The sequence below is a fragment of the Pleurodeles waltl genome, chromosome 8 (assembly GCF_031143425.1).
Source record: "Pleurodeles waltl isolate 20211129_DDA chromosome 8, aPleWal1.hap1.20221129, whole genome shotgun sequence".
Classification (NCBI taxonomy): domain Eukaryota; kingdom Metazoa; phylum Chordata; class Amphibia; order Caudata; family Salamandridae; genus Pleurodeles; species Pleurodeles waltl.
In genome coordinates, this window is record NC_090447.1 from 601,023,476 (window position 1) to 601,041,822 (window position 18,347).

The window sequence follows — 18,347 nt, forward strand, 5'->3', positions numbered from 1 at the left end:
AGTTCTTGACACACCATTTGTAAACTCTCCTCTTTTTTAACTCTTCCAACTATTCTTCTTCTCTAATGACATTATCACAAATTAAACATAAATCAAAATCCTCATCCTCACCATTTTTATCATCAACATCCTCATCTTCTCTTTTATTCTCCATCAAATACTTCATCACCAAGCAGGAACACCAGTCTGCAAGATTGTTCTTTACACCAGGAATGAAAGTTACATGAAATCAAAATTCGTGCAGAGACACAATCCACTTTCTTATCCTCCCTGAAATGGCATCCAAACCTTTTTTCTCGAAAATACTTTTCAATGGCTTATGATCAGTTTCTTTCTCAAATTATGAACCCCAACAAAATTTCTTCAATTTCCATACTGGCCAATACACCGCCAGCTCCTCCTGCTCTATTACAGAATAATTCAATTCTGCTTCGCTTAATGCCCGTGAAATTAATACGATCGTCCATTCAACACCCTGTAACGTTGCATTAAAACAGTCCCCAAGCCGTTTGAGCTGGCATCAGACACTATAATGGTATCATGGCCTGGTTCAAAACTTTGTAAAGCAGAAGCTTCATTAGGACAGGTTTTCAATTGAGTAAACTCCACTCACACTCGCTGGACCACTGAAACACTACACCTATCTTCAAAAGTGATCTCATATTTCTTTTTCTACAAAATCAGGAATAAACTTGCCCTAACAATCAGACATCCCTAGAAATTTGACTAGTTAATCTTTGTTCTCCGAACTAGGCATGTTCTTCATGGTGGTTACTAATTCCTTTCTCGGCTCAATCCCTCCCAAATTTATCCTGTGACCCAAATCTATTTCTCGCGAATTAAATTTATATTATATATTTCCGCTCTTAATGTAAGTCCATTTTTTTCAGTTTACCCAGAACCTCACTTACATGTTTATAATGTTCCTCATCTTCATTTTCATGGATGATAACATCGACTTGATACATTTTCCCCCCACTGATGTTTTTTAAGATAGCCTCTATCACCCTCTGAAAAACAGCAGCGGCTGAAATAAGCCCAAATGGCATGTTTAAAAATCGAAAAGTCCCAAAACGATAATGAAAGCAATCAGGTCTTGAGAGTCTTTACGTAACCTCACTTGATGATATGCTGAAGTAAGGTCCAGCGATGAAAAAATGTTTGCACCATTTAACATTGCCAACATTTTTATTATGTTGAGTAGAGGATAATGGTCTGCTACAACATTCTTGTTCAGTTCCCATAAATCAACGAGCAACCTGGCCTCTTTGTTAGCCTTACGTGCCAGGACTACTGGAGCAAGCCAAGATGTCACTTCAACCTTTTCGATTATACGTTTACTGACTAGTTTCTCAATTTCTTGCCACATTTTGGGGTTGGCGGCCCCACCAAGGGACCGCCAAACTCACGGGGAGGACGCAGTCATGGCAGTGATGTTCCCCCCTAAAGCATATTACAATGATCCTTCCGGGCTGACCAGCAGGAACATTTTAATACACGTTCCAGCCAGTCAGTACGGTGGGAACAGTGCTACACTATAGGACTCAGCTCCCTTAAAGGAGCTGAGTCCTATATCATAGACCAGAGGGGGCTGACCAGCACCCTCAGAATGCATTCCGATGGTGTGGCCCCCGCAGCACTGGCTTTTTGCCAGCCTTTTCATGGTGGGATTCCCACCAGGAAAAGGCTGGTTGAAAGTGGGGTTGTAATTAATCAGGCAGTGCTGAGTCCAGCACCGCCCTGGCTGGTTACAACCCCGACCGCCGCCACCATGTCAGGAACGATGTTCCTGGTGGGGACAGTGATCTCTAGGCGGTTAAGCCCACCAAAGTTGTAATTTGACGGTCGGACCTCCTGGAGTGTGGCAGTCCAACTTCCATCGCTAGGCTGGCAGTCCTAGGACACCCGCCTCATAATCAGGCCGTTTATCTTTATTCAGTATAGGAACATTCCTAACCTTGCTCACTACAGGTACTGCATTTTTTCAAGTATAAGTTTGTGAGCATAACCTTAGAGACAACCCAAATTACTTAAAACACTTCTGGGAATTCTTTTTTATTTTGAGGTGTGTACAACAGTATTTGATTCACCTGTTCTATATCCCTTAGACATACAGAAGGATTGTCATTTGGATCTAAGAACACCGATAAGTCCCTCTGATGTGACCAACATATGAGAGAGTCAACTCCCACAGAAACATAAATTAACCTACTGTGTATCTGTATTTGAATTGAATCAACCCATTAAAATATCCAATTAGTTGTATTCGTTTACCACCAAAACCCTTAGGTCGAACATCAGGCTTAAAAGAGTAACTTGTCTTTCAACTGCTTTTCACACACTTCCTTGGGAGCTAGTGTAATCTTGGCCTCTGAATGAAATAGAATTGGTATCAAAACATTTTCAATCTGTACCCCCTCAAATGGACCTTCTCTACCAATACTTGACACTTGTCAAATTATTTCTTCACAATCATCACCGTCATCCAGGAAGATTTCCCTGTTTCTTTTTAAATTAGTACTTCTACAACACTTAGATAGATGACACTTTCCTCCACATGTTTTGCAGGTGGCTTTCCACCCTAAGCAATCTTTATCAATAGACAAATGACCAACCCTACCACTTATAAAACATGTACCTTGGAATTTTCCACCGGATTTCTCTCTTTTCTTCTTTTCTCCTGTAAGCTTTGTTTGTTCTTTAATTGACCCTTTAGTCTCGGTTTTATCTATTTGAATCTCACTTTCACTTCTAGCACTTATAGAAGACCCCATTTTTATTTCTTCAATGCAAGCATGACTATGTTCACAAATTTCAGCAACAGTAAGTACTTCTGTCAAAATAGGATTGTCCTTCTGCCAAAACATCTCTTTTGCCTTTTCCAAAGTGCATCGTAACATAAACTGGTCTCTTAATTTTTCTTCACAAGGACCAAAATTGCATGTAGAACCCAACCTTCTAAGGATTTTGGAAACCTTTTTCCAAAATGGTACCTCTCAAGCACCATGGAAACTTTCAGCAAGTTATGTTTATCTAATTTTTTTAGACAAATTTTGTGTCCATTTATATCAAGCTCTTCTTCACTAGGTAAATCAAGTAAATGTTGGAACACTTCTTGACCTTTTGGGGCCAGATGTAGCAACAAACCAAATTGCGAGTTGCAATTTGCGAGTCCATCCGACTCGCAAATTGCAACTCGCAATTTGGTATGCAGTACGGTGTCTCAGACACCGACTGCGACTCGCTATGGGGTCGCAATGACCCACCTCATGAATATTCATGAGGTGGGTCGCAAATTGCGGCCCCACAGCGTGTATAGGCACTCGCAAACATGGAGGCCTGCTGTCGTCAGCAGACCTCCATGTTCGTGACTGCTTTTAAATAAAGCAGTTTTTTTTTTTTAAGTGTAGCCCGTTTTCCTTACAGGAAAACGAGCTGCACTTAAAAAAAAACCGAAACCTTTAGGGACCCCTTCCAATTTGCGAGTGGGTTACCATCCACTTGAAGTGGATGGTAACTGCGATGCCATTTGCGACCGCGTACGCGGTCGCAAATGGTATTGCATCCCACTGCGAGTCGCAAATAGGAAGGGAACACCCCTTCCTATTTGCGAGTCGGAAATGCATTTTGCGAGTCGGTTCCGACTCGCAAAATGCATTTCTGCATAGGAAACTGCGTTTTGCGACTCGCAAACGGCAAATTTTGCCGTTTGCGAGTCGCAAACAGTTTCCTACATCTGGCCCTTGGTCCTAAACTATGTAGTAACAGCAAAGTGTTCCCTTCTGCACTTAAAGACGTGTCACACACTCATGCATAATGATTAAAAACATTTTTCAATTTTTCCCATTTCAATGTTGGATCCCCAGGATTCATTAAGAAAAATAGAGGTGCAGGTATATTTTGCATTTCTTTTAAGTTGATAAATAAAACAAAAACAAAAAAAACAAATAACAAAAAGTTTCAGAACACTGTATCCAACTAGATACCTGAACTACCTTGCCTGCAAATAAAGGTTATTCTACAATACAAAAAATATCTATTTAAATTAAGCAATGGCCTGAAGACATAAGATAAAGCAGAAGACATTTTCTCCAAAGTTACAGCAGCCGTGTATTAAGTTTGTACAACCATGTGTATAGTCATATACACACACACCTTTAAATAAGCAGTTATATGGCCACATTTCGCTACTTTGTGTAATGAAAACTGATAAAGTGTGCATGGGTGCGAACGGACTTCAATAAGCTATGTGCCAGGGCAGTATTCAAGCCATGTGCATATCTCTCAAATGAGTACAGAAATCCAGTCAAAGCCATGCGTATCGGCATTTAAGTGCTTGAGACGTACATACGCCGAACGTAAACACAGCTGTGTGCATGGGCGAGTGCTTTATAATTCACAAAGTAAACATTTCAGTCATGCGCAACAGCGTTAATTTCCTCAAGACAGCATTCCCTATCTAAGATGGCATGTTCAATGAGAGTTGAGAACTTAAGACGTTCTATGTGTACTGTTCCTACAAAGCATACACTCAATGAAGACTAGAGCCGAAGCATGAGCAAGTTGAAGCTCAGGAAGATGGAGTAAGAGAATCATGAGCTACACTCACACGGTGAGAGATTGAGTTGAAGCCGTTAACAGTTGAGAGACGTATCTTTGGCATATGTAGTAAAGTAAAGTTGAAAAGAGTCTTACCAATCACAGCCAGTCAGCAATGCTAGTCGGATTTCCATAAACCAAGTTCAACACTGTAGTTTTTATTAATTCTGCTTCTTCCCTTGTACCATACTGATGGGATGAGATACTTGTGGTAATGTTGAGGTCATGAATCAGGATGGGTTCTTCCGCTGCTTGTTGCCAATGTAATAAAGATATCCAGACACCAGCGGTGCATCTTCTTGTTTTTTATTAAGTGTAATGGCATAAGATCACATCCAACACCATATCCCTCTTCCTCCAGCGCCTGCTTTTTCTGGTTCTACCCACTACATTCAAACCAATGCTTTCTCATCAGAACTCACAGTGAGGTCACACTATGGGAGTTCCAAGAGCAAGAAATGCCACAGTGGTATTATAAGATTCAAAATTGTGAGAGAATGTTGGGGACATTAGAAAAAAACAAATAGGGTTCGACAAAATTGATGAATGTCACACTAATTAATTCCAGATTATGGCAGTCATTATGAACCCGGCGGTAAACACCGCCGACCGCCGTGGCGGCGGTGAACAGAAGACCGCCGTTGGAGGTGAATAGAAACCCGCCATATAATGAACCAAAATCCCGAACCTACCAAAAATCATCAGTCCACCGGTCACCGCCAGGACCCTGTCGGCGGAAATGCTGAACCTTCCACCCCGCCACTGCCGAGCACACCCACATCCCACCCTCCAAATAATGATGCACAAATCACCTTGGTGGTCAGTGGAAGTCGAATGACCACTGGCGGTGCCGACCGCCACGGGCAGCAAGTGGACCCAACAGCAAGAAGTGCACACACTGGATAAGCTAGAAACCCACACACCTGACACACATCCATAACACCATAAAACACTCACAGACACACCCCACAATCCTTTGCAAAGAAACTAGACCAACGAAGACAGAGAGCACCAGAAGCAGACACCGAACGCCACTATACACAAGACTCACACTGACCCACAGAAGAGCACCCTCATCGCGATTCCAGGCCCGACACCATTCACCACACCCACCATGTCACCCCCCAAACATCCACACTTCACAGAAAGGGAGCTAAGGACCATGGTGGATGAGCTCCTGAAGGTGGAGCCACAAACATTCAGGTCTCAGGTGCAGCACACACCCATCGCCAGGAAGATGGAGCTATGGCAGACCATTGTCAACAGGGTCAATGCAGTGTGACACCATCCACGCACCAGGGACGATATCCGCAAGAGATGGAATGACCTGCAGGGGAAGGTCAGGGCCATGGCTTCCAGGCACCACATTGCAGTCCAGATGACTGGGGGAGGACCACCACCAACACCACCCGAAATCACTGACTGGGAGGAAAAGGTACTGGCCATCCTGCACCCTGAGGGACTCACTGGACTCACTGGAGGAATGGACTCGAACAAGATGTCTACATTTACCCCATTTACATCACACCTGGAATGCATGCACCACCCCACCCCTCCAACACCCACCAGGACCACTAACACACCCAGGCCACAATCACCACATCCAGTACCCCTGCATGCCCCCAAACCCACTAACAGGGCTACATCCCTCCCCCTGTGCACAGCCACCTACCCCTGCAAGGATTCACAATGGCACTACACCACCCACAAGGCAACTCCACATCCTAAGCAAAATGCAATGCAAACCTCACAAGGCACCCAGCATGGCCCCAAAATGTAACACCTGTACAAAACAGCCCAGCCCTGTGCACCCCATCCGATCATGCATTTGTAACAGACATGTCCATTTCCCCCAACAGGCACCACCACCCATGCCACCCTGACAGACAGGAAAAGGAGTGGCAGAGCCCCCCACAGAGATAGATGCACCTCACAGGACACTGGGGATGGATCCCTGGACACTGATGAGCAGGCTGGCCCCTCACACAGTCCTGGACTGTCACCATCCAGCAGCCCCACCCAGGATACCACTGACAACCCTACCACCCAGGCAAGAACATAAGCCCATGGCAACTGTCCCCACACCAGTGTTTCCAGGCCACAGACTGGTGGAACACAGGTACAGAGGCCACAGTCACCCCCTACCAACAGGCAGGAAGATGATGGCCCCAGTACAAGTGGCACCTTCAGACCTGTGCAGGGGACACAGGCACAGGGGGCTAGGCCCAGTGGGAGGTCATCACTGGCCCAGGGGGGAAGCCACAGGATGGTTGCTGCAGCCCAGGACGTGATCTCCGAGGTCCTGGGGGCCTACCAGCATATCCATGACAGATTGGCCCAGATTGTATCCCCCCTGGAGCAGAGTCAGAGGATGCAGCAGGAACACCACCAAGAGGCCATAGAGCAGTGGAAACTGTACAACGCCACAATGGCCAGCATAGCAGGAGCACTGCTGCAGCTGGTAGAAACTCAGTCTGAGACCCACACAGGACAGGAGGCCCCCGCTACAGCACAGGAGACAGACCGGACAATGACAGCATCAGCAGCAACATTCCACGAACTACCCTCAGAGGAAACACAAGGAACAAGCATGTCATCCCCTCTAGGTCAATAGCAGGTGCCCAAACGGACCTTCAGGCCAAGATATGGGACTGGAACCCCTGCCAAAAACAAGGCCCCCTCAAAGAAGTGACTCTGCAACAATGTGCCCACCAACCATCCCACACAATCAACCACCAAACAGTGCTAATAATCAATAAGAACTCATCTAAGCATTGATGGACCCATCAATACTTACAAGGCTGCCACCATGCTGGCATTGAGGACAGCCACCCATGACCAACTGCCATCACTGTAATTTGCACTATTCAATCTCTGCCCCAAATAAAACACATATCACACCTGTAACACTGTCCCCTGTCATAATGTGTGAACAAAGTGAAGTATGGATGCAACTGGCTGATAACTACTTTATTTGTAAAGCATAGAATGAAAGTACACCTGTGTGCCTAAATGTTGTCAAGAAAAGAACCTCTAAATTGTATTTGGTACCATGCAGACCTGGACCCAGTTGCAAATAGTAGATTCAAACCACTCCCCCCTAGATGACAACCCACACTGACAGTATGTTTCACGAGCACCAATGTCAGCCCTTAGTCCCACATAGTTACTGAAAGTAGAGTTGTATCAGTTGGGTCCTGGAATTGACATCTTCCCCTTCCTCATCATCACCATCACTCTTCTCCCCTTTCTGAGGAAGCTGGTCAGGATATACAGCACCATCCACCTCCAAGAGGGGGATAGAATTTCTAACTGCCATGTTGTACAGCATGCAGCAGGCCACCACTATTCTACACACCTTTTCAGGCCCATAGGCCAGGGAACCCCCAGAGATATGTAGACAATGAAATCTAGCCTCCAGAAGACCTATTGTGCGCTCTATCACCCACCTAGTATGTCCATGGCCCTCATTGTATTTCCTCTCTGCATCTGTCCCAGGATTCCTCACTGGTGTCAGGAGCCAAAGCAAGTTGGGATAGCTAGAATCACCTAGAAAAAAGTGCAAAACACAGCAGTCATTGTCAAGCCTCAGAGCAGACAGCCTGGCTGTCTGCTAGGTAGCAGTTACTGACAGAAACACCTACCTATGATCCATCCTCTGTCCTCTTGTAGTTGTTCCATCTTGTGTGGTACACTACTGTTCCTCAGCACAAAGGATTCATGGACTGAACCGGGGAACATGGCATTCACATGTGAGATGTACCAGTCTGCAGTACATACCAATTAGATGATCATGGAGTGAAAGTTCTTTCTGTTTCTGTACACCTGTTCACTGACTCTTGGGGGTATTATAGGTATGTGGGTGCCATCGATGGCACCTATCACATGGGGTATGTTTGCAAATGCATAGAAGTCAGATTTGATGGCAGGGAGGTCAGTTCTTTTGGGAAATCTCACATATGACTGCAGGTGTCATACAAATGCATTCAGGAATCTTGACAGTATAATGCTAAACATTGGCTGTGAAAAACCTGCACCCATGCCCACTGTCACTTGAAATGAGCCCATGGCCAGGAAATGGAGTGCAGAGAGCACCTGCACTTCAGTAGGGATGGCATGCTGATTACGATTTGCCGGAGTCAGTGCAGGATCCAATAATGCACAAAGTTCGATAATAGTTGCACGGGTGAGTCTGTAATTGATTATGATGTGACGCTCCACCATGGTCCGCAAATCAACAAGTCGTCTGTACACCGATGGGGCCCTTCCTCGCCATAAGGGTCGGTACCTAGGAGGGATTTGAAACACGTGAGGAACACACATACACAGGCACACATTGTCATTCATTGTGCACTGCTGACTTGATTGTAGGGACTCAAAAGTAAAATCTGTTTGACAGGATTTCATCTAGATCATAATGAATGAACAGGGTTTGTTATGTGTGATATTGTTAATGGTCACATGCATAGGTGTGTTAGGTGAACAATAGAGCCTGCATTGTGCAGATATCATTTTATTAATGCGTAGTTAAGGCCAAAATGTCTGCCTCCTGTAATCCAGAACTGTCGTGGTGGACGTGACCTCATACGGCTAGAGGTTGACGTAACAGTGTAAGGCGGTGTTTACCGCCGTTCGCACAGTCATTGGTTAACATGGATGCCAATGGGGAATCCTGGCGTATCATGATCTCCGCCGGCGGTGACGGTGCACAGCGCCGTGGTACGTATGCAAATTCGTCACCACAACTTCACTTGACTCCCTTTTCTTGTGCAAGCAGGTATTCCACCGAGTGTACTGTGGTGTCCTGCCTCTGGTCATGGAAGTGGCTCGTGTTGCAGGGGAAAGAGCCCTGGCCTTCACCCAGGAGGAATTGGAGAGGCTAGTGGACGGGGTCCTGCACCTGTACGCCAAGCTCTACGGACGGCCAGAGGTACAGGTGAGTTGGGTGTTTGAGGGCAATGGTTGTGTGTAGTGGATGGTGTTGGAAGTACATATGTGTGCACCTCTGGCCCTGCATGGGCCATGGTTCAATCCATGCTGCGTGTGTATGTCCTGTAAGTCTGTTAGTACTGTCCGTCCCATAGTGGATTTATAGCCAGCTGTACATAATTTCCAAGTGCCTGACCTCTGTGTTACATTTCTGTGTCTCCCTTTTAGATCAGCGCCCACCAGAAGAGGGCACTTTGGTATGCCATCGCCAAGGAGGTGCAGACCCTGGGGGTCCACAACCGGCAGAGCACCCATTGCAGGAAGAGGTGGGAGGACCTGCGGCGCTGGGCAAGAAAAATCTGTGAGGCCCAGCTGGGGAAGTCGTCCCAACGTGGAAGGGGTGCCCGTCGGGCACTGACCCCCCTCATGCTACGCATCTTGGCAGTGGCGTACCCAGACCTGGATGGGCGCTTGAAGGCTGCACAGCAGTCACAAGGAGGTGAGTACACATCACAATCTTAACCCTTGATGGATGTCTGTGTGTGCATTAGGGTTTATGCTGCTCAGTTGCAGGGACTCTAACTGATGTCCATCTACATGATGGCCCCCGTAGGGTGTAGGGGTGTTTGGGTCAGGTCTCCTACATGTCGGGTCCTTAGGTAGTTCAGGGGATGGGTGTAGAGCAGGGTTCTGGTCACTAGTCAGGGGCATGGCCATGGGCATAGTGGAAGGGGCTACCTGTTGGGGGGGTCTTCTGGGTGGGTGTATGTCTGGCCACTGTTCACTCCTTTCAGCTATTTACAAGTGTCTCTCCTGTTTTGTCTCCCCATCCCTGTTCTCTTGTGTTGTTTGTGTACATCAGCATCATCTGGCGAGGGAGCTGAGGCACAGGTGAGTGGGGATGCAGCAGCCCACGGATCCTCAGAGGCAGAGTCATCTGACGCCAAGGGGACCAATGGGTCGGAGGGCGAGGGGAGTACCATGGGGGAGGCAACTACCACTGGAGGTAGTGACTCCGATACCTCCTCCGATGGGGGCTACCTGGCGGTGGCGGACCCTAGTGGGCACACCCCTACAGTATAATCTTCCGTCACCCCCCATGCCATCACCGCCCTCCCATTTGCTCCCCACTGAGTTGCCCGTGCCTGCTCACTCAGAAGGGTGGGCATCTTCTTTGCCCCAGGCACCTCCTCCCCTGCCCCAGTCAGCCTTGCTGCCCTCACAGAGGAGGCTATTGACCTCCTGAGAACCATCTCTGTAGGGCCGACAACCATTGTCAATGCCATCCAGGGGCTAGCATCAGAGATGCAGTAGACCAATGTCTACCTGGGTGGCATTCACAGTGCGGTGTCTGGCCTACAGAGAACTTTTCAGGCTCTGGCCTCCTCTTGGTCGGCAGCCAGTTTCCCTGGTCATTCCGTCCCCCCTCCAACCTCCTCTACCCCTTCCAGCACCCCACTCCCTTCACCCGTTCAAAGAACACAATCTGACATGCAGTCAAACACCTCAACACACAAAAAGCACACTTCTAAACGCAAGCACCACACCTCTCACCACAAGCATTCAATAAGCCAACATACACATGCACACGCAGCAACATCCACTTCCCCTAGTGTGCCCACCTCTTCCGCCTCCCTGTCTGTCCCCTCAACATGCACAACCCCAGGCACTGCACCTTCAATCACTGTTGCTGAGCCTATTCCTGCACTCACCACAATAACAGACATCTATACATGCACCACAGACACCACATCTGTACTCACCACAAGTACTGTAGTTGACACAGGCAGCATACTCACCAGACTTGCAGACACCCACACAACATACATCCACACTGGCAGCCTGTCTTCTCCCACTGTGTCCACCCCCCTCCTCCAAAAACACACAAACGCACCAAAACACCCACCCATCAGACATCCACCACACCTCAGCATACTGTCCAGTCACTTGCACCCACAACACACACCCCTACACCACTTACGTCCACACCCTCTGCCTCCGCTCAGACGCCCTCCTCCAGGCCCAACCCAATTGCTCCGAAAAAACTTTTCCTCTCCTGTGCTGACCTCTTCCAACCCACTGGCCCACCTTGTCTTGTCCCTAAGCGTGCGCACCTCCTTGCCCTTTCCACTCCTTCCACTTCACAGCCTGCCCCTGTATGCCCTTCACATTCCAGTGCCCTCTCCTCAGAGTGGAAGAAGCCCTGTGGAGAGCCAAGTCCATCTGGCTCCACCCGGTCGAAGCACACCCCCCCACCTTCCAAGGCCAAACCCAAACCCCCTCCACCTTCCGAATGCTAGTCCAAGATCCACCCCCGTCGCAAATCCCCACCCCCACCACCCACTGCCCCTGTTCACTGAGGTGCCTGGATGCCCCATTGTTGCCCCATTAGGTGGAGTAGCATGCACTTTTGTAAGTCAGGTTGGGGCCATTGTAGCCCAAAGACGTCTGGCACTATGGACTGGCCATTGGCCTTGTTGTGAATAGTTAGCTCTGTGAGCTCCAATAAATATTTATGTGTGGCCTGTGTTTTGGCGGCACACTCTTGAGCCCTGGTCTATCGTTTCATTGTTTGTGGGTGTGGGGCATTTGTATGTACTATGGTCAGATTGGATTTGCCTTTTGTCGGGTAGGTACCTCTTGCTGTGGGGTGTATGGGTTGTGCTGCTGTGAAGGGTTGTGGGAGCATTGCAGGGTGGGTATGTAACTGTGCCCTTTCCTCCCTTGTGTCGTAGGTTGCGGCACTTACCGTTGTCGTCTTCGTCAGCGGTCTCGTTCGTGGAGGTATATGGCAAGGAGCAGGGCTGGCATGACCTGCAGCTCTCTATCCATGTCTGCTTCTGCGCGTTGTGTGGGCCTCTGGTGAGTGTTTCCTTATATTAGGTTCATTTCCGCCTGGCTTTGCGTGGCGGTGGTTCCCGCCCCGGAACTGACGGTGATCTAGTGGTTCTTTATTTGATGGGAGGGTTGGGCCTTTCCGTCGGCCTGTGGGTGGACTCTGCCGTCGTCGTCGGCACTCCTCTACTGGTGGTGGGTGGTTTTCAGGTTGGATGTGTTTCAGTTGGTTCATTATTTGGTGGTCCGGACCGCTCCTCTGTTGGCGGTTTTTACCGCCACCGCGGTTTGGACTGCCATGTTCCTAATGAGGGCCTATATTTATTTTCTTCTTGTAAACTGGAATTTAGCTAGAATTATACCACACACTCTTGATATTTCCCCAATATTTCATTAACTTTTCCAGGCTTTGCGTCCTCCTGTGTAGGCCACTGACTGAGGGGTTGAGATGCCTGTGTGGTCCCTCAGGGCGCTTTCCTGGGATACATATTGCACCCCTGGCACCCTGACCCTCAGATCACATTGGAATCGGAGAGAGGGCTGAAGAAGGTTCGAACCAGCTATCCTTGGGCCCACACAGAGAGGCTGCACCCTTGGAAAGACTGTACCTGCTGCACTTTGGGCTAACAAAGTTGGGACTGTGCCTACGGCTCCTGGCTCTGGCAAAAGTTGATCCTCAACATCCAACCTCAGCAGTGACGCCAAGGATCAGTTGCCTGATTTCCTGGTTTCAGCTCCTGGGGCCCAGAGCTGAAGTTACCCAAATTGCCAAATTAGTAGCCACTGCAGAAGTTTTGTCACTGTCAGTTGCGGGGTACCCAAAAGGACAAATCTGAGATCGCCAAAACCTGCACCCTTGTCTGTTGAGCCCGGGAGTGCTATCCAAGACTGGATTTGTCGTAACCTAGGAACACTAGCTACCACCAACGGATTCTGCCCAAACTGTGCAGACAGACCAGTAGCCCAGCATCATCTGGCATGCTACTGCAGCGTAGAGGACTGTGAAGGACCCTGACCTCTGTGCCAAGTTTGCCCCATTTCACCCATGGACTGAGGAACACTCACAAAGGCTCCGGTGTTGACCGTTGCACAACCGGAGCATCCTTTGAGCATCTTTTTTGCCTGCACCACGACCACTCTATGGTGGCCATACTGGAAAGTTTGAGTCTTGCCTTAAAAATACTCTGGTGGCCAGGTTACTGTCCAAAGAATGCTTTTTGGTCCCATGGACCAATGTCCCGTTGGACTTGGTCACCCAACTCAGGCCGGATGTTACCAAACTAAATTTAAACAGTTTTCAAAGGTTTTGTTAGCCAGTGCTTGTTTGCGGTTGGTTATAAAAGTTATTATTGCTTCTAAAATCTGTATCTCCAGAATGCTCTTGTGGATTTTGATGCTTAAGTCTCTAAAAATTCAGAAAAAATACAATATATTTTCGTAAATTGGTGTCTTGTTTCTTTTGTGTTGTGTGACTTTCTTTTTTCTGTTGTTTGGTGCTGTTAAAAGCTTTTCACATTGTTCTATTGTTAAGCCTTACTGTTCACAGCTACAGCTACCCAGGGTTCAGCTTAAGGATAAATAAATATACCTGACTGGACCCAAGACGGTATTTGTGAGTGTACTACACGATAAGGTCTCCCAGCCATATCATATAGTACACCCAAATCCTCATAACATCTCAGTACGATTTCATTATGACCTAGCATTCATCTGCCATTGGCACTCATCACCGCACCTTGCCTTACCAACACTACCCTTTGTCAGTGCCCAGTATCACTGCTGTTGCCATTCAACGACCTTCTGGGGATCCAAGTTAGTTAGTTAGTGACCTCAGACTGCTTTGCTCGTTAAAAGCATTTATCTTCTCATGAAACCTGCATGGACTCTGGGCTCCCATTTTGTTCACATGCCTCTTCTGCTGCACTATTGTACTTGATTTTAGGTGTGTACAGATAGATAAAGAATCATTATGGCCTTACTATGTATAGAAATACAAAGCTATGATGTAACAGCACAGGTCAGCCTCCACAACCAAGGGACAGATGAACGATGCATTTTAAATTCATGGATCAAAACTCCCTGCAAAATTTGCATTAGCCTGCCAAAAACAGCATGACACCAACTACTGAAGCCACTCTCTTTCTAGCACCTTACATCATGCCTTTGGCGTTGTCTCAGCCAACTGATACGTCCCTGTTCTCCCACCCTCTCGTTCTCTCTGGACAGCCTTTGCAGGTGTCAACACTCCATGGCCTACCACCTGATGCGTCATCTTAAAAGTGGAGGAGGAAGCAGCTTCAGAAGCCGCACTGGCTCCTGTGAGCGGACTTGATTACTCCACTCTCGCACCCCGCCACACCTCCATCCAAAATTACAACTTCCTGCTGCAGCTGGTTCACCCAAACACCAATCACATTACATGTGTGACACAGACGCATAATTAATTTGTTTGAATTGGATTTGATAAGATAAGATTGTGGTTTAAATTGCCATATTGTACATTGGGGACACATTTTTCGTTGCGTTAATAGTGTGCATTTTTTTCAGGCTCGGGATTTGGAGCAGCTACAAAAGCCATGTGCATTGGCATGAGATACTGGAAGCCTGAGGCACTGGATACTCTTATTGAAGTGAGCATTGAGTGTGGGCGAATGACTCACAATCACCCAACAGGTAATGCTTGATGAAAATTGGCAAATGCTTTCCAGTGTCATGTAAAGTGTGCATTTAATCCTGCAGGACTTATTGCCTACAGATGTGTTTCTTTGTGATTCAGAATCCATGCATTATTTTATGCTTGGGATCCATATTGGTGAAGTGGGGGGGCAAGCTTTATATTAAAGCGAGGTAATTGCAAACGCCTTGCAGCATGCGCTGCAGTCACCAGCTTGGCCAGTGTGCGTCGGGAGATCAAAATATGAATTTTTTTGAGGGACAGGGCACCAAATCAGCAACATGGATAAGAGTGAGGTGAAGCTGTCCTTGATGTGGGCCATATCATTAATGAGCACATTTTTTGCTAAGGTGATTCCTTTTTCTAAAATCACCTTTTCGGTTTACAAGCACCTTCTGTAATTTGGGGAAGGCTGTTGAAATCTAGAAAACAAAGGTATTCTGTAACTGAGGAGCTACAGGGTGATTTGCTCATACATTTTGTCTAGTAGGTTGTGAATTCGCACCCCCTTGATCTTCTTTGTAGTTATCCATACCACTTGCATCTCTGATATGTTTTATTTGATTTTTCACACCACCACAATTTTTAGGCAAAACGTAGGGTTGCCTTGTTCTACTTATTGTAGTTTGTCTGTCCTTCCAGAAAGCAAGATTTCTGATTCCATTCTCATAGTTCCCATTGGTGTGTACATTTAAATCAAGTTCAAAACAACTGTTTCTTTTTCTGATCTGAGTGCTGAATCAATGTCATTAAATCACCTGTAATTACTGTGTGGGCTGCCTCTCTTATTCTTCCTCAATCACAATCTTGGGTCTTTTTTAACAGATTTCCTGATTGTTAATAAAAGTTCCTTCACATCAGTGGACTCTTTACCATTAGATAATTCAGTCTCCAAGTTCTCATTCCTTGCTATTTCTTTCTATGGACTCCACGTCATACAGAAAGCGCATTGTGTTCCAGGTGCACCCTATGTGATTTATGTAATGTATTTGAATCAGTTAGTAGATGATCACATCTGTAGCACCCTTCATGTACTTTACTGTAGAGTGTGACCCATGATGTGTACTTGGGAGGGCCAAGAGTATTCCTTGAATTAATAATCCAGTTGTTTTGCAACCCACTGAGGTGCTTGATTGAAAACTATCACTAGAATTGAACTAGGTTTTCCCCTAATGACACTACCTGGCTGTAGTGAAATTCACAATGTCTGGAGATAGGGTAGTGAAAAATTGTTTCTATCTCTTGTGTTTACAAACAGATTATATCAAATTGTTCCTGTGACTGTACTTCCATCATACTACCCTGTTGGTCCCTCATTATATAGACATTTCAGAAATCCATGTTTGTTATTAATAAAATTGCTACCCCTCTTTTGTTGGTCTCGTACTTTCCAAATGTTGGCCTCCTCTATCTCCACAAGATGTGTGACTCTTTAAGAAACCTAACATCTTGAATGGACTTTTATGTAATTATTTTAACCACCCACATTGTTTATCTTGTCATATTTGTTAGAGCTGCTATTCAATATAAAGCTGGCGATTTGTTCTTTCACCTCATACATTTCTTGTGCTTTCTAAAGTTGTGCTGCGAGCAGGGAGGACTACACCTCCCAATCACCATCAGGGCCAAGGGGCCAAGGAGGCAGCCGGACACAGCTGCAACTGCTCACTTGATTCCAGGCGCTTTACAGCACAAGGATTAGTTCCGCTGCATGGGATGCACAGGGCCATGCAGGGCGAAGCCTGGGCCAAGGTCAGCCCTGTCTACGCCCGTAGTAGCCCAAAGGGAGCTGGGCTAGGTAACCCCCTTGGTTTATTTCTTGAAAGCAGAAATTTTTGAAAGGCAGGTACTGTGATAGACACAGTAAAATTGCAACTTTGTAAAATAAAAGCTGGCCTAGATTCAAGGATTGAAACATGATGCTGTGAAGGTTAGATCCTCAGCCCAATGGCTTACTGTTATTTGGAAGCTAATGAACAATTAATGTGGGCCTGATTATTATGTTGTGTGATTAATTTGGCATGACACTGCTTGGACTCTGTTGTCCTTTATGTTGATTTGTAGTCCGTAATTTATCTAGTGTACATACAAGGCGGTTTTGATCAGCATGGGGAAACTTAAAGCATCTGAAGCACCCCCTAGGAAGGGAAAAACACCAAAGATAAAGAGGAGCATTGCAGATAACTGTACTGTTGCGGATATAGATAATCTTGTAGAGGAGGTGGAAACTATGTTAGGACGGAAAGCCTAGAGTCAAAAACTGTCAACTGAAAAAAACCTTCTTTTTGTGTAAGGAAGGGTTTGGAAGGCCAAAGGCCCAAAAACCAATCTGATCTTGTGAGGGAGTTGAATTTAAGGAAGCATGCACCACAAGTATTGCTTCCAATTGAAGTAAACACACTAATCACTCCAAAACCACCACAGGCAAATGAGAATGTGACACAGCCCTAGGGGGTGTTTGTGGGGGGGGAGGGGTGAAGGGATTATTTGTGAAAATAGATTCACACCGCTAGCAGATACAGACCTTCAAGGTTGTAAGCCCATGTGTGATAAGCCAGAAGAAGCAAGATGAAGAACTTCAATTAGTGAAAGAACAGAGCTGTAATTGTACTGCGAGGAAATGGCAGAAACAATTGATAGCAGAAATGGACATTTTGGGAAAGGAAGTTGAGGGGTTAAGGAGCTTAGTATAATCATTGTGGATGCAATTGGGAAACAAGCAGGTAACCCCCTCTGCAAACTATTAGTAGAAACAAGGGAAGAGTATTAAACGATATCTAATTGGCATAACACAAAAACATAATTAACACAGGTAAGTTCCACATGATGTGGTTAGGCGAGACCTTGGCATCCCAGGACCTTCACTTTTATATAGTAATAGCAAGCCAGTTGTGGGTGCGCTAGTGCCAACAGGGAATGATGCTAGGACCCCTGAGGGATCCAGTGTCCCTGCCCGAATTTATCATTTGAACAGTTTCATAAATGCCTATTCCTACTTGGTTATTAGATCCACCATATAAATTAGGGTATAATTCTTAATATATTAAGGTAATTCCATTCCCTCGAGGTAGACCTTCTGGAGGGTTAGTCTTGTGGGTCAAATTGACTCTCAATACTACAATTAAAGTGAATCAGGTTGACTGCCAGGTTATCTTAGAGGTGTGTTTGAGTACCAAGGGTAGGGCCTGTACCCAACTTTTTAATGTTTACAACAGGCCCAGCAGAATTAACTAGGTGTCCCAGATAATAGTTAAACTGAATAATGCCCTACATTACATAAAGTCACAGGACACAATAATCATAGGAGGTG

General features: G+C 46.4%; 1 protein-coding gene across 1 annotated transcript in view; it reads left to right on the forward strand.

The window, feature by feature from the left end:
• Positions 1-18,347, forward strand: part of ADPRHL1 (ADP-ribosylhydrolase like 1) — a 385,298-nt gene that overhangs the window by 122,178 nt on the left and 244,773 nt on the right. The window contains exon 3 of the mRNA XM_069204669.1: positions 14,911-15,036. Within this exon, the coding sequence (XP_069060770.1) occupies positions 14,911-15,036 (126 nt within the window). The remainder of the gene's footprint in view (positions 1-14,910; positions 15,037-18,347) is intronic.